This window comes from Salminus brasiliensis, chromosome 12 (assembly GCF_030463535.1).
Source record: "Salminus brasiliensis chromosome 12, fSalBra1.hap2, whole genome shotgun sequence".
In the NCBI taxonomy this organism is placed as follows: domain Eukaryota; kingdom Metazoa; phylum Chordata; class Actinopteri; order Characiformes; family Bryconidae; genus Salminus; species Salminus brasiliensis.
In genome coordinates, this window is record NC_132889.1 from 34,080,165 (window position 1) to 34,097,210 (window position 17,046).

The 17,046-nt window shown below is 43.2% G+C and overlaps 1 protein-coding gene across 10 annotated transcripts in view; it reads left to right on the plus strand.

Annotated features, from left to right (window-relative positions):
- Positions 1-16,778, plus strand: part of srcin1a (SRC kinase signaling inhibitor 1a) — a 200,166-nt gene extending 183,388 nt beyond the window's left edge. For 9 of the 10 annotated variants that reach the window (XM_072693175.1, XM_072693178.1, XM_072693174.1 and 6 more), the window contains one exon: positions 3,156-5,028. In XM_072693175.1, coding sequence (XP_072549276.1) covers positions 3,156-3,161 — 6 coding nt within the window. In that variant the 3' untranslated portion in view covers positions 3,162-5,028. Of the gene's footprint in view, positions 1-3,155 lie in introns of all 10 variants that reach the window. The other variant, XM_072693182.1, reaches the window with a different exon arrangement.
- Positions 16,779-17,046: the final 268 nt, after the last annotated feature.

Genomic DNA, 17,046 nt, shown 5'->3' on the forward strand with positions numbered 1-17,046 from the left:
TTTTTTTCTTATCTTTCTATCCACCTTTCCCTTTTCCCTTTCCCTTCCTCTGCACCCCTTCCTTTTCTCTCTCTCTTGTTTTCTTATTCTTTCATCTCCATATTACATTATTTTACTCTTTAATAAAGTCCATACGCTGATTTTTTAAAATGCTAATAAATGTGTTTTTGCCGCTCGTTAATTTTATTAGTCATGATTTCGGCCTCCTACTGAAATTAACCAGAGCAGCGAAGTTACACCTGGAAGCTGCAGCGCAACCACAGTTTTATCTGCGTTTAATAAACGACACACTGTTAAATCAAGCTCTGCCGCCTGTGTGATCCTACCTATCAAAGAACTCTCTGCAGGGGTAAAGCCTCAGAGAGACCTCTGATACATCTTCATCTGTGAAGTTCTCTTCTTCTTTTGATCTGAGGCTCAATTTCTTCCCATCTGTCCTTTTTTCCCCGTCTCTCTCTCTCTCTCTCATATTCCTGACTCCTTCTCTCGCTCTCTCTGGTCCGACACTTTAGACTTACATGCCTTAGTGAGGCGCCATCTGGTGCACTCGTGGATCAAAGACGTTTACAGTAATTCAGCAGGTGCACTGCAGCGCTCGGACTCGTTGAGGGGAAAGGCTGTGATCTTTAGTTGCTGTATGTAGAGGAACTCCACCAATTACTCCCAAATGTGGAGTGCGTTTATTGAGATGCTAATTAAACAGCTTCCTCCAGGGATGTCCCGATCAAGGTTTTTAACCCCGATCCGATCCGATCTTCTTAATGCTGATAATCTGCCGAAACTGATCTGATCTGGTCTGATCCGATCTGATCTTTGTGTCTCTGTAAATGATACAGAATGCCCCACAGTTCCGGTAAGCTGTGCTAATCCATGCTAGTAGATAGCCGTAAAATCACTATTTTAGGACCAGTTTCTGTAATCAGACTAAATTCTGATCTGATCTAATCTGATCTAATACTTTGTTCAGAGCAACTTTTTAAACTCTAGTGTTTAATATCTCACAGTCCAGTCTGACCGACCCACCTGACCATTCAGATTCCAGTTTCTTAACAGCTCTTCAGTCTGATCACTTAGTTTGTGTGTGTGTTAGCATTAGCATTAGCCTCCTCCATGGTTCTGAATGTGCTGTTCAGAGCTGGTTTAGACCCAAAGAAAGGAGCAATAATTCTCTGGCTGTTGAACAGAGCATTTCCATCATAGTCTGGTTTCTAATCCAGCGTAAGACGGGATGGGAGGAACGTTAGATCTTCCGAAATGGATCTAATGGGATGAAATATCTGTGTTGTTGCAGATTGCACACTCTTTACCTGCTGCTCTCTCGTTCACAGCGAGGCTCTGAGCGAACTCAGTTTCCTTCTTCCCTGAACTTTCTGTTCCACCTTAAATAATGCAGCAGTGATGCTGTTGAATTGGATGGATTTAAGGTGGAATGCAGAGTTAGCCTAAGAAGCTAACGTTAGCTTTTGTTTTGGCTGCTAACTGGTAACATCGCTGCACTTATCAGTTCAATAAAGCTCTGTTTAGTTTCCTCACCTGAATAAGGTCTGGGGTAGCTTTCCAAAGAATTAGAAGTTCACCTGCAGCAGCTGAGGATCATGTCTATTAGCGGCACCTAGAGGACGGCAGATGGCACCCTGTATCAGCAAACCTAAGGATCGGAAGTGGATCGGAACCTTAACCTAAGCCAATATCTGATCCATCAAAAATGCCTGGATCGGCCCCCGATTCTGAGTCACTGGATCGGATCGGGACATCCCTATCTTCCTCATTTTAATTATATATATATATATATATATATATATACATATAATATGTATTATATGTATATATATATATATATAATGCAGCTCCACAGTTTAGATAACGATTTCTATAATCAGACATTCTGGACTGACTGATTTAGTTTAGTCGAGACTTTTCTTAAAATGATGTTTTATAGTGTTTAATATCTGATAATCCAGTCTGACTCTCCTCCCTGACCAATCAGCTTCCAGCTCTTTTAACACACTGCAGTCTAATTACCTCCTGTGTGTGTGTATGAGTGTGTGTAGTGGTACACACTCTGGACTGGTATCTGTGGTTGTTGTTGGTCTACTGGTGTGTAATAGCTGGTTTATAGTGGGTGAATGTGCTGTGTGTGTGATTTGGGGTTCTATAGCGTATGTGTGTGTATTAGCATTAGCATTAGCATTAGCCTCTACTCGATTCTGAATGGGTTCTTCAGTGCTGGTTTAAAAGCAGAGAAAGGAGAGTGCCGGTTCTCCCGCTGGTAAAGCAGGCCGTTTCAGTGAGAGTTTTATAAAGGGTCAGATATTATGGTCTGTTTTCAGGTTCCACTGTAAAATAGCTCCACACTGCTGCAGATTCTCAACTCCTTTATTTACCTTCTGAGAACGTTTGCACTGCTGCTGCAGCCGGCTGGACAGTAATGTCCGTATGGGAAACAAGTGAACTCAGATTTGTCAATTTTCAACTTTTTGCAGTATGAAGTTCCTCCAGAAGTGGGCGCTATCAGCACAGATGTTGCTTTTGTATGTTACATTTAACATACAAACACACCAGCATATACAGATGTTGAGCTCATAATTACCGAAGACATTGAGTTACACAATGTTCTATTACTGAATACACCATCAGCCATAACATTAGTACCACTGGCAGGTGAAGTGAAATATGCCACTGTATATGAAGATCTGTCAGTGAACTAATGTTATGGCCAATCGGTGTATAAATAACCAGCAGTCACACCATCACAGAACTGCAGCAGCTACGCCAGCATCAGTCATCACAGGAACTGAGGTTTCTCAAGCTCTATTCGTACCTGCGACCAGAAGTCCTATAACCTCCTATTATTGTAAAGTAATGGTGATCTACAGATCCTGCTGCATTGCCAGTGTTACAGTACCAGCATAAGGGGAACCCTCTGAACACAGCGGCTGTTTTCCTTATGCTGTGAAATCATGCATGGCTGATACTAACCAGTGTCTGTCTTCTGTCTTCTGTCCTCACCCCTCCTCCTATCTCCCCTCCCTCTCCCATCCTCCTCATCCTCACCGTGACCTGCCATCGTCTCCGCGACGACGATGCTCTCACTTCTGTGTCCTCAATGGTTCACCATGGCATCCCGACACCTTTGACCCCTGTGACCCTCGCAGCAGTGAGAAGAGCGACTACTTCACCTGATCTGACCCAGGCTTGCACGACCACCTCTCTTTCTTTCTTTCTCTCTTTCAACCTCTCCTCCTTATCAGGCCTTGTCTACACCCCCTGCCCCTCAACACTGACACCCCCTCTGTACCCCCTCCACCACCAGGCCCACATGTCCACATGTCAAGTGTGTGTGGTTGATTGCATTAGAAAAAGGCTCAAATTCCAACATCACAAGTCAGGCCTGTGATAGTATAAGACCTGTCCACTCTCTTCACTGTCTTTTGGTTTGTCCACTCTCCTGCCCTGCTGCCCATTAGGCTCTGTGTCTGTGTGTGTGTGTGTGTTTACTGAAAAATATAATGCTTTGAATTTACTTCCTTTCAAATCAGTATCAGTTCCACTCTGATCAAATACACAGTCACGTGAGAATTTTAGGACCACCTACCTAATAGTGGGATTAAGGACCCTTGGCTTGGATGACACTAGTGGGACGTTGTGGCTGGACTGACTGTATTAGGTGAGGGAAGGTGGTCATCACAGTGGAGCGTTGATTGTTCTGTACATCTCTCTGGAGTCGCCGCTCCCCTCTGGCATCAGTGGCCCATGTGGTACCACTGTTATGCTGTTGGGAGGCTCTCAATATGTGAGAGGTCCATTCTCACAACACCTTCACTACAGCAGCTCTACAACATCCCAAAGTTAGCTGTCTCAGAGATGGTACCACCCTTCGCCCACTGCCGCGGTCATATCAGAATATTATGACCACCCCTAGTTTGGAATTAATTCTTCCAGGGACATTTGAGAGCCTCCCTACAGCATAACAGTGGTGCCAAACAGGCCATTGATGCCAGAGGGGAACGACAACTCCGCTGAGTGATACAAAGCAATTAACGCTCTACTGTGGAGCAGCTAACCTCTATAATGGCCACCTTCATCAACTGATACAGTCAGTCCAGCCACGACATCTCACTAGTGTCAGCCAAGCCAATGACGGTTATTCCCACTATTGGGTAAGTGGTCATAATGTTCTGATCTGACTGTTGAGGCTTGTGTTTTGGGCCCCATTAAAAGATAGTACAATGGGTCCCACAGTTCTGTTTGGCAGTTCTACCCCAATTACTCATTTATACATATCTAGGGTCCCTGCCAGTCACAGGCCCTTAAAATTGTCCCATCTGTAAAATGTCTCCCATCTGTGCCCATTTTCAGCTATTATGAGCCCATACAGCTCAGTTGCACACCAAAAAGAGGATCCAAATACTAAGAAATTATAAAAATTGTTTAAAAAAATGTGTTTGAATTTTACTATTATTTTTTAACTGTTATGCAGATCAACTAGAAGGTGATGCAAAATAGAGGCATTTCTACTGGCGGTCTCAAACGTTTGGATCCCACTGTATATGGAACAATTACTGCTGAAAAATATGTCGACTAAGAGACACAGACAAAAAAATAACATACTCTAATTCAGGACTAGTTCTATCTGTTTTTAAATGTTCAGAGCAGATGGATTTTTTCTTTTTTCTTTTAATTAAAAAACAATATTTTATTTATTTGCAAATAATCAAATTAAGCAAATTCGGAGCATTACTTTTTATGGTGTGAACGTGTGGCAAATGTGTGGTTATAAAAAAACAACCACAAAGAAATTCAAGATACGCCCAATGCCCAGCCGAACCTTAGCCAGGCCCTCAATAATAGTCCACTCCATCTCCTCACTTCCTTCTTTCTTTCTCTTCGCTCTCCTCTCTACTCCTCCACTCCCTGCTGACCGTAGGCTCTGGGGGATTCACCAGCATCCGAACACCCGCTCTCCAGCTCCCGGGCCGCTAGCTTCTCAGGCCGGCTGCCCTCTGGCCTCCGGAAGTACCCCCAGGAGGGTTCGCTGTCCTCCTCCAGCCAGGCCAAAGCCCTGCTGGCCAGCTTGTCAGCCACCACCAGCCTGTCAGCTGAGGCCCTGCTGCTGTCCTCCACCTTCAGACACCACCGGCTCCTCCGGGAGCAGCGCGCTAACACCTCTGATACACTACCCCTGCCAGTGTCCAACGGCCGGTCGCCTACATCTCCTACCTCTCCGTCACCCCCCTCTTCTTCTTCTTCTCCTCTGTCTGCTCTCAATCTCTCTTCGCTGGCCCTGAAGCCCCTGTCCAACCGCAGCCTGACGCAAGACAAGGAGGTCAGCAAGGACGAGAAAGAGGTCAGCAAAGCTGCAGCTAATTTGGAGAGCACCTCCAAAGAATGAAGGGATGTTTTTTTTTTTCATTTCCTGCTTATAACCTTATTCCTCACCCACACGCTAAACACACGCACACTCATGAGTTGCTTAGCTTTCTTGCCATCAGCCTTACGCAGCGAAGGGATGCTGGAAATGCAGCTGCTAAAGGATTTAGCCTCAACACCAGGGTCATCCACAGCAAGGCTGAGGAAAGAGCACTGGAGCTACTGCTGGATCAATTGACTCTGACCTGTTCTGCTCCTTGTGTCCACGTTCTAAGGCTTGTTCTTTAGTACCTACACACAAACCAGTGCAAAATGACTGAGACATTATTGTAAGCCACAAGAGTGACCAATGGAAACGTGGGCCAGCTGACCGCTGTCTGGTGTTTAAGAGGTTAAAGATAGAGCGGCCATGTGGAGTTCTTCTCCTACGCCTTTCCTCAGCTGTAACCTCGCCATACACTATTACACTCCGCAATGGAGAGACTCGAGACTACACACACACACACACACACACACACACATGCACTATTAAAACAAAGGTACCAAAAAATGAAAGAACCATTTTTGGTTCCCTAAAAGAAATGGCGTCACTCCCAAAAGCACTTTCTCAATTGAACCTTCCTTTGAAAGGATGGTTCTTGACTCAGAATGGGTTCTTCTATGGTGTTGCTCCAAAGAACCCTTTTCAGGGTCGTGTTTTTAAAAGAACCATCCATTGAATCAAAAGTGGTTCTTCTATGGTGTGACTCCAAACAAGCACTTGTATATCTTAAAAGAACCTTCCATTAAAAGGTTATTGAGGGACTCAAAAATGGTTCTTCTATGGCATCGCTACAAAGAACCCTTTTCAGAGTTAAAGAACTTTTCAGTGGTGTTTTCTGAAGGACCATAAATTGAGGGACTCAAAAATGGTTCTTCTATGAAGTCGCTCCAAAGAAGCACCTTCAACTGATTCTTTGAAAGGTTCTTGAGGGACTCTTGGTTCTTTTGAGGCATCGCTACAAGGAACCCTTTTCAGTTTAGGAAGCATCTTTTCAACCATCAGTTAAAAGGTTCTGGAGAAAATTTTAGAGTTGTTCTATGGTGTCACTCCAATCAAGCACTGTTCATTGATTTTTCTTAAAAGAACCATCCATTGAAAGGTTCTTGAGGGACTCAATGGAAAAATGGTTCTTCTGTGGCATCGCTTCTGTGGCATAAAGGACCATAAATTGAGGGACTCAAAAATGGTTCTTCTATGGTGTCACTCCAATCAAGCATGTTCAGGTGAGTTTCCTAAAGGAACCACCCATTGAAGGGTTCTTGATGGACTCAAAAATGGTTCTTCTGGGGCAACACTACAAAAGAAACCCTATTTATCTGCATAAAGAACCTTCCAGTGGTGTTTTTTTTAAAGGACCATCCATTGAAGGTTCTTCAGCCAATCAAAAGTTTTGATATATTGTGTCACTTCGAGCAAGCACTTCAATTGGATTCCTTAAATGAACCAACCACTGAAAGCTTCACGAGGGAATCAAAAATCTTCTAGGGCATCACTCTGCAGAACCCCCTTTTTTTGGCACCTTTGATTTTTGAACTGTGGGCTACCATCTCTTCCTTGTCTTGGACCCACTGTCCTCCCATCTGGGTCCCCCTGAAATCCAGCCACCCAGCCGTACTGCCGTACTGCCAGTTCCCAGAGCAAGGAGCCCACAGATGGGCTTGGACACCAACCCCCCCTAGAGGCTCCAAGACTGGAGCTCTGCAGCACCACCAGGCCAGCCTACCGCTGCCCAGGAGAATGACTCTGTACCCAACCCACAGTCTGTTTGCCAGATCTCGCGCGTCGGAGACCTCGTGGAGTCCAGTAGAGTTTCTCATTTTCTCGAGTGTAATAATAGCTAGACTGTGAAACTGTATAATTCCGAGTAGAGTCTGCAATAATAATCGAAGAGTCAGTACAGTAGTAGTCCGTGTGTGTTCAGATTTTTATCAAACATATAAATATTTAAAATGACAGAATGTGAAAAAAAGAGACAAAAAAACAGCGAAAACAAAACTGCGTGATCAGCGTTTTGAGTTCTGGAGGCGTTTTGAGTTCTTTCTGGGTAACACTGAAGGAAGCCAATCCAAACTGGTGCTATCATCCTCATGACGTTTTTAAATCAATGATGATGTAACAGGAATACAGAGTACGGTCATGTTTTCTATATGGTGTATAGTCCCTCTCGTATGCACACTGCCCTACTCCAACACTTTCCGTCCTCATTCAGACCAGTGGCTTTTCTCACAGCTAGTTTGTCATATTTCCATATTTACGCATTCCGTTACTTGGCACAAGGTTGCCACAGCGACAGATGAATTGTGGGACGAAGGAGGAGGACGCTGGCAGCTTTGCCAGGTTCTCGGACGGGGTCCAGTCAGACAGAGCAGGAGGCTTGGAGATTGATGGTTTCGGCCCAGCTAAAATGCCTTAAGAGAGCCGTTTGTCCAAAGGCCGTTTGAGCTGCAGCGATGTGATGCGATGTGGTCGGTCCTCAAAAGCACAAGCAGCAGAATCTGCAGGGATGTAGGCTGGAAAAACAACACAGCACACAGGATCTCCTCAGCTGAGGAAGCGTCTCAGTGATCGTACCTGATAACGAGCACAAGGCTGGCACAAACGCTTCGTTTTTCCCCTGTGAGACGGCCACAGGGAGAGGCTTTCACAGGGTTCATCGGCAAGTAGAGGAGCAGATGGAGGGGCTCCTGTTGCGCGATGCTTTGTTTAGCACTCACTAGCACTGGTCTAGCATCTGTGTATCCGTTTAGCTCACTGCCTGGCCTAATGAGCTGGTCAGAGGTGGACCTCATGTTCTAGAGGGTTCTTCGGTGGGTGGTCTAATCAGGCCTAATATTACATTTGCTGTCGCACAGTGCTTCCCAACTCCAGCCCTGACCTCTGCTTTAGTACTGGGGGTTAAATTGCTTTGCCTTTTTTTTACTTAGTGTTAACGTAGAGTTACCCGCACAGTCTTGAGGGTGTAGTCCTTCCATCCCTGGTGTAGGTTTATTATTAGATGTAGCCTTGGAGGGGGGAGAGCAATCAAGTCAACATATTGTTCTGATTCTGGTGCAGCTTAATTGCAAAGGTAATTAAAAAAATCTCATTTGTCCAATAATAACCATTTTATGTTGATAAATGACACTTCTGCTGCTGCAAACCTGCTTAGTGCGCCCCCTAAAGGTTGGAAATTCAGTTCTGCTGCATCTGTAACTCCACCTAAACGGACGACGAAATAGACAGGATTTTCCCCTCGATGGGTGAGAGCAACCACACGTCACTTCCTTGTCGTACCAACAGTCACGCCCCCTTTTGGGTGAAAATGTACCCAGTCGTATTATTGTTGCCACCAAAAAAAATGTTTTGCTTTTTTGCAAGTTCGGACCCGGCCAGTTAGTACGTGTACATCTGTAGCAGACACTTCATCACAGGTCAGTTAGTGATGCTAAAGGTGACAGCTAAATTATTATGAGAGTCAGAGAACTGAATGTTGATTCTGAATGTTAATTAATAAATCTAAAAAGTCTAAATGCTGCATTAATGCCATGATTATATAATAAAATGATAGGCAGTCGATTCATCATTGATAAATTAATCAATAAATCGAACTGTTCGGTACAACCGACTGGGTAGGGTCGTTTGACTTTGACGGAGGCCTACTGAAAGAACACTCATTAGCCCTAATTTCTTAATTTTTTTCTATATAAGGAAACATGATGTGATTGGTTGCCTGGCTAGTCATAGGTTTTGGACTGCTAATAGCTATAAATGTATATAAAGTTTATGCTAATTTTATGCTTCTAAAGGCCATATTTGTATTTACTGCCAATCAAATTAGAGCAACAGTATTCACCCAAAAAGGGGCGGGGCAAAATACTGGCAAAATACCCGGATATGTTGCTCTCAGCCATTATGAAGCGGTGGGTAGCAACCTTCTGAATGCTGGCTTTCCCACTGGTCGCTGCAGAGAAACAGAAAAGTCTCTGATTGACTCTTTTGTACCCTGCCCATACTGCCCATGCTGCGTTCCATTTGAACTGGGATGTTGGATTTTGGAAGTTGGTTTGACTCCACAAGTCTGATTTCCTACTCTGAAAGTCAGAAGAGCCTCACCAGTTCAAAATCCAAGATGGCCACACTGCACATCAACAGCAGTAACAGCAGTTCCACCAGTTTGTGTCTCAGTAAATCAGTCATACCCAGTAGTAGTGCTGTCTGGACACTCAAAATACTGCATGATGCATTGTTATCAGTGGCATCACTAACAGTGCTAACCTGGGATATAAAAAGTGGGACATAACATTATCCGAATGTTTTACTGGAATGCAGTCACGTCATTCCTAGCTCCGACATCCGACTTCTGGGGTAACTTCTGGAACGCAGCATTAGCCCTACCTCCGCACGCTCATTATTGACCCCCTAACATGCACTTTTGCAAGGCGGGAGAGCATACTTATGTTATCGCCCATGATAACTGCAACTATTAGGGGTTAAAAAGCCCCGTGTCCAGTAATTCCAGTAAAATGGGCTCCAGGACTGGACTCGGGAAGCACTTTGCTAGCAGCCCCTCACAGATACGACAGCTGACATCTGTTAGCTCCTCCGATTGTGGACACAGACACTGAAGTCAGGAGGCAGACGGAGCACCAGGGACCCGCTTGAACCCTGTGATGGAGACCTTGGATGGCCTTAGTCATTTTTGTCTGTCTGTCTGTCTGTCTGTCTCTTAACCTTATGACTCACTCACACAAACACACACACACACACACATAAACACACACTTCTAAGCTGCTTGGCTATCTTGCTCTGGGCCTAGGTCTTACGTAGCTAATGTGTCATCGACACAGCCCGCGGATTTCCTGTCAGAGAGCTCCTAGCCTGGCGAGAGAGAGAGAAAGAGTGGGCGAGCAAGCACAGGAACAACAGGGAGAGAATTCGGAGAGTCAGGGTCGTTTTTTGTTCGGCTGTTTGACAGGACGAGCATTTGAAACGGATTCGTCTTGGCGCAGGGATGAAAACAATGGCGTGAGTGTGGGGCCGGTGTTGGCGGCAGGCGGCCAGAGGAGAGATTAGCGCTCGTGCTCGGTGTCTTACAGCTGATTCAGATGGATAGTCCAGGCTGGAAGTGCTGGATCTCCAGCTTTGCCTGTCCCGTAGGGGAATCAGCTTAATTACAGGCAACAAATCTGTCTCCTTTAGCTGTAGCTTTAGCTGTGCAGAAGTCTTATGCTTTTTACTACCTTCTGTCCTTCACAGCACAATATTTCACTGTTATTCTGGTATAGTAACCTTTCAAATATTCCAGTGCAGGACCAGCTTTTGCCGGTACTTGATTTCAGATGGTCTTTGTTGGTCAAAGTGGTTGGAAAGCTGAGCACACTCTATGTTGATAAGTCATCCAGCTAACATGCCCATGTGGGCCTGTATAATTAGCTGAACTGGGAACCAGAAGGTTTCATCCTTAGGTTCTACATTGGTTGGTCCCACATCTGGATGCCCACCAGGGTCAGTGATGATACCAGGACAGGTTAACCATGGTCCTCCTAGATGGCACCCATGTGAGATCAAGGTGGGCTGTAAGATAGGGTCCCAGTAGCAACACATGTACAAACTCGCACCTGGAACCCACCTAGCCCACATTCCACCCATGTGAGCCCCACATGAGCATGCTGGCTGGGCAGCTGGTCAACCAGCTCAGCTCTCATACAGCATTATTTATGTTGTCAGTTAAGTTTGATGGACTAGCTGGTCTGTCAGTATGAGTGTTATGTATGATAGTCAGCAAGCTTGGTCAAATTGGTTGACAAGCTTGTTCAAGTTGGTTATGCTGGTAGACCAGCTAAACCATCCATCCTTAACCAACCTCAGGGGGGGGTTAATGATTGGGGGGGAGGTTAATGATTCGCCAAAAATGAGCACAAACTAAAACAAATAGCACATACCGTTTTAAATAGTATCCCATAAAATACAGTTCATAATGAGCACTTTATTGAACGATATTTAATATTTTCAGAATCAGTCCAGCCAACATGCTCAGGTGGGACTCACATGAGTGAAACGTGGACTAGGTGGGTTCCAGGTGGGCATGGAATCTGATGGGTTTGTACATGTCTTGTTACTGGGACCCAGTTGGGCTTCCCAAATGGGCTTCCCCATCATTACAGCCCGCCCTAATCTCACATGGGTCCCATCTAGGCCCCATGTGCAGTGTACAACCCAGATGGGGCCCATGCTCAACTCCTCCTGGTCCCATCACTCAATCTGATGGGACCCTAGTGGGCATCCATACGTGCCAACATGCCAATGACCCATGGACAAACCTGTTTCTGCTTCCCTGTTGGCCTACCCATACAGGCCCCACATGGGCATGTTTTCTGGGAGTGCAGATTCCAAAATGTAGCCAAATTGCTGCGGTTTGAAGCTTCACTTTGCATTTTTACACCCATTTATTTGCTGTTAGAGAGAAGAAAAGACAAAGCTGCTCCAGATTTGTCTTAGTTTGAGAGAGTCTTGCAAAGCCCTCTCTCGGGAGCTCTTGATGTGGGGCCTTGAGTGGCATTGCAGAGTGAGTCGGGGGGCTTGAGTGACACAGTTTGACTAAAAGGGTGCTTTAATGGCTCTGGGTTTTTGCTCCTTCACCGTCGCTTTATTCTTTTAGTTGCACCTCGATAAAACACCAAAGACGCCTGCAGATGAGGTGTGGAGATACGAGAGCTTTTGTGTGTGGTTTTCGTGTGTGTGTGTGTGTGTGTGTGTGTGTGTGTGTGTGTGTGTGCATGTGTATTTTACAAATCTTATCATTGATACATTTGCTTGTGCATGAGTTTTCGGTTTGGTAGATTAAACACAGCACTGTTGACCTATACATGCTCCGCCCACAAATGCACAATACATACTATACAGATCGCTGGCAATATACACACACTATATGGACAAAAGTATTGGGACACCTGCTCATTTTTTGTTCCTTCAGAAATCAAGCCTATTAAAAATGAGTTTTCCTGATGCCCTGGAGTTTATCCAGCGATGGCCTTCTACTAGATTTTGCTGTTATTGCTGCATTGAATCTGATTGAATTCAGCCTCAAAATCTCCACCCTATCCCCAACGCATACCAAATGTACTGGATGGAGCACCAACCATCATTCCAGAGAGCTCACTTCTTCCCCTGCTCCACAGCTCAATGCTGGGGGGCTTTGTACCCCTCTAGCCCACGTCTGGCATTAGGCAATTGCAATAGGTTCATGCTTATCTGCTCCAGAGAGTCCTATTAGATTGGCTATAATACTTCTCTACAGGGACTGGACAAGCTGTGTGTGTGCATTTGCACATTTGTGTCAGCAATGAGTGCAACTTAAAGTAACTAATTAGCTCTACACCTAATCTCACACACAATCTATGCGGTGGTCAAACTTAGCAACAGCTGCTACTACATGGCCTAAACTGCACTCGTGGGCAGAGCAGAGGATGGATAGCACAATTGGCCCACCCCTAAACTTACTCACACCTTGAACTGTCTGGTGGGCTGCAAATATGAGAACCCTAAGACAGCATGTATGGAGTAAGCTACGTTAGCAACATGCTAACAGGACCATAGATCTTGGGTTTGCTGCAGTATAGAGAGCCCCCAGACCTCGAGTCTGACAAAGTCGAGTCAAATATGAGAAAATTCGCTTATTCATGCAGCAGTGATCACAGTCAAGTCCATAAAAAGCTCCTAATTCGGAGTGCTGCGCTCGTCCTGGGAGGCAGAAGTGGGCTTCATGCCCTGCTGGAGATGTTGAGCAGCTAAAAAAATAGCTACAGCACTGACCATGACATCCATTCCCTCTACTCTCTCTCTCTCACTCTCTTTCTCTCTATCCCCGGAGTAAAGAGCAGAACCAAGTGGAGCGAAAAGGGAGGTTTTTTAATATTCTCAAACCCTGGAGGGCTGCAGGAGGGTCCGAGAAAATTTCACAAATTTCCACTGATGAAAACGGGCAGGGCTTCATGTTCACTCGAGGCGAGTAGCGAAGATCCCACATATAGCTCACACTCAAGCCTGGTGTTCTGGACACAGATCAAACCGAGTCCCAGTCACTCTTAAAAACTAAAGGGTGCTTCTAATGGTTCCTTGGGGGATGCCATAGATGAGCCACATTTGGTTTCATAAAGAAGCATGTTTGTAATAGAGATAAGTGTAGGTGTGAAGAGGATTTTAAAGGTCTGAAGAATCTTTACTTAATGTACTTTTATTTATGAAAATTCGTTTACAATCATGGTTATTTATGGAGCCGAAAGTGAATCTTTAATGGCATCCCTCAAGGAACCATTAGAAGCACCCTTATGTTTAAGGGTAATGTCAATAAAATATCTTACCACTAGGTTTATAGGTACACAAAAACATCCCATACACAATGTAAAGTAATATATTGATACATTGATATATATATATATATATATATATATATATATATATATATATATATATATCAATACATTTCACCTTATATATATATACATAAATATATATGGGGGGCCCATAGTACTGTATGTATATGGTTGTACTTTAGTCAGTTATCAGGTATTTGTGTACAATGTTCATAAAGGCTGGTAATCACATGTCACTGGGGAAAAAATTAATACAAATGATGCAAATGAAGCTTTATGTTGTCATTTTTGTTTGTTTGTTTTTTTGTTCTTAACTGATATTACTTTGTACAGCTTTTTTTCCCTTTTTTATGTAATTCTTAGAAAATCTATATCATACTAGCTGATTATTTATTCATAAGAAAAGCATTTTATATATTGAGTTGAATATATATATAAATACATATATATATATTTACCTAAATGTACAGTTACAGATCATATGTAATATAGAGTTGGTATCATTCTAGATTGTGTGATTAGCAGTTTTGTTAATAAGAATTTTATATTATTAGTTCTTGTATTTGAAACGTCGGATCAATCCGAGACGTCTGGGTTTCTATGTCGTAGTCAAGCTGAGTGAGAACTGGAAATGGAGGATTGGCGAAACTGTAAGATTGGGTTGGGCATCGTTTCTGCACCTACTGTAGCCCTTCTTCCGTACTCTGAGGAGATACTGGTCATTTTCTGTCCTTCTTGGTGTGCAAAACTGAACGTGAACATGTGAACACATGTTAAACCTTGAACTGCATGTGTGGCGCCCTCTGGTGTTAGAGATCGCTACTGTAGTCTCCGTCTGATTTCTCTTTCAGACAGCAGACATTAACTGATCTGGCTTGGGCAAATCGTAACATTTAGGCCACTCCTTTAGCAAAATAAATACTGAGGGAAAACGGCGGTGTACAGAAAGGCCAAAAAGGCTTTTAGTTCTTTATGTTTTTCTCATGATCGCAGTTTATTTTTATAAGTTGTTTTCTAGTTATCCCAACTTATTTTTTTGTGTGATCACGATAAAAGTAATTTTTTCTTGTGATCACAACTTAATTTTCCTGTGATCTACAGATAACTAAAGTTGTTTTTCTAGAGACCCCAATTAATGTTTCTTGTGATCTCAAGATAAAAGTTGCTTTCCCAACTAAATGTTCTTGTGATTTCAAGATAAATGTTTTGTGTGGTCCCAATTAAATTTTCTTGTGATCTCAAGATAAAAGTTATTTTCTCGTGATCACAACTTAATTTTCCTGTGATCTACAGATAACTAAAGATGTTTTTCTAGAGACCCCAATTGATTTTTTTTTCTTTTATCACAGCTTTTTTTTTCTTGGAATCTTACTTAAAGGTTTTCCTGTGATCACAACTTAATTTTCCTGTGATCTCCAGTTATACATTGTTTTCTGTTGATCACAACTCATTTTTTCTTGTGATCTCAAGATAATACAACTTGTTATATTCTCTTTCTTTTTCTTGAATGTTGGAATCTTAGCAAAACAACTCATCTTAGGATTATGAAAAAAGTTTTGATTTCAAGAAAATGTTATCATGTTATCCTGAGAAAACAACATTATCCTGTTATAAGTTGTGGTCACAAGATAACGGTAGAGAAAAATATGTTGAACTCATGGCTTTTCTGGACTTATATCAGCACTAGTACGACGGCAAACTGTGAGAAGATGGGAAAGATAGCTGGGTAACTGGGGAATTCCACCTGGTTTTCAGACGTTCTGCATTTCTGTCTTCACACTGCACAGCAGTGTTTTAATGTTTATTGTAGAGAAAATTATTGACTTAATATTTAGTGTTTAATAGTTAATGTGAACCAGGGATCTTGATTTCATTGCCCTGGTTCTAGTAACCACCAACCTAAAGACGTTGCCAAGTCTGGGTTGATGGGTTTCACACCGAACTTCACTCTAAATGACCTTGTTTACATTTTAACCACAGAAAGAATTATGCAGAAAATTTGCAAATATGGTGGAATTATCCTTTAGGGCTTCGCTGTAATGTCTGGTTCTTATAGCACACTGGTTACTAGAGCGAAAGCACATGTTTATGAACTGAGTTATGGAATGAATATGGGAAACATAGTTTCTGTAGATTATTTTAGTCGAATTTTATCCCTTTTCTGAGACTTTTACATGACCGTGTGGGTGTTACTGAATCACTCGGCATCAAACAAAAGACGAATAGATGAAAATCTAGTACGAGAATATGTAAATATGAAGCATCGTTCTTAGAGTTATATGACAAATGTTATGTCCAGAAAAAGCATTTTATCTAAAAAGAAGGAGTTTAAGGTATTTATGAAAAAAGAATAGCAATGCATGTATATTCTAAACGCAGTCGCACGGTGCCATTGTTTAAAAAAATAAATAAAAAAAGAGTCGTCTAAATGTTTTATCAAAAAATAATATTTAAAAAATAGAGAGAGAGACTAGAGAAGGGCACAGATGTGAATGGTTTACAGCCGTAGAGGTAAAGTAGGAAAAAATGACTTTTTATACATCAGATATCTTTGTGGCACAGGCATGTCCAATCTTACTGTAATCTGTGGTGACGTGGTGACCAGACTTGATTGACAGGTGCTGAGTGTGTATCACAGAGTGATTCAGCCAGTTGAACTCGCCTTCACCGCCATCGGCCCGCCAACCGCGGTGCGACCCCCATGACCCCCCAAACCCTTCTCCCCCATTCTCTAGGATAGTGTGATATACCAACAGCTCAGAACTATAGATCTCTATATAAATAAGATATACATGTATAAATATAGAAGCCTATACTGGAGAAAAAAAGATACTAATTTATCAGTGTGGATGCCAATGATAACTTTGTGAGAAATGTGACATACCCACCCCACCCCCCCACACCCCTCCACCCCACACCCCTCCACCCCTCTGTAAGAGAAGCCGGAGAGCTGAACTCTTTTGTACATACTTGCTGTGGTTGTGTGTCTAATAAACTTCAGCTCTCTTCTACAACTCTGTCTCCACGACTGCTTATTGAGAAATACGTGTTTATACTGTGTTATAACTGTTCTTTTTAGGTGCAGAACAAGAGACAGCATATACGGTAAATGGACAAAAGTATTGGGACATCTGTTCATTCATTATTCCCTCTGAAATCAGGGGTATTAAAAAGGGTTTATGCTGCTTTTGTTGGTGCTACTGTCTCTACTGTCCAAGAAGAAGAAGGCTTTACAAAGCTTTGGGAGAGCATTGCTGTGAGGAATTGACTGCATTCAGTGAC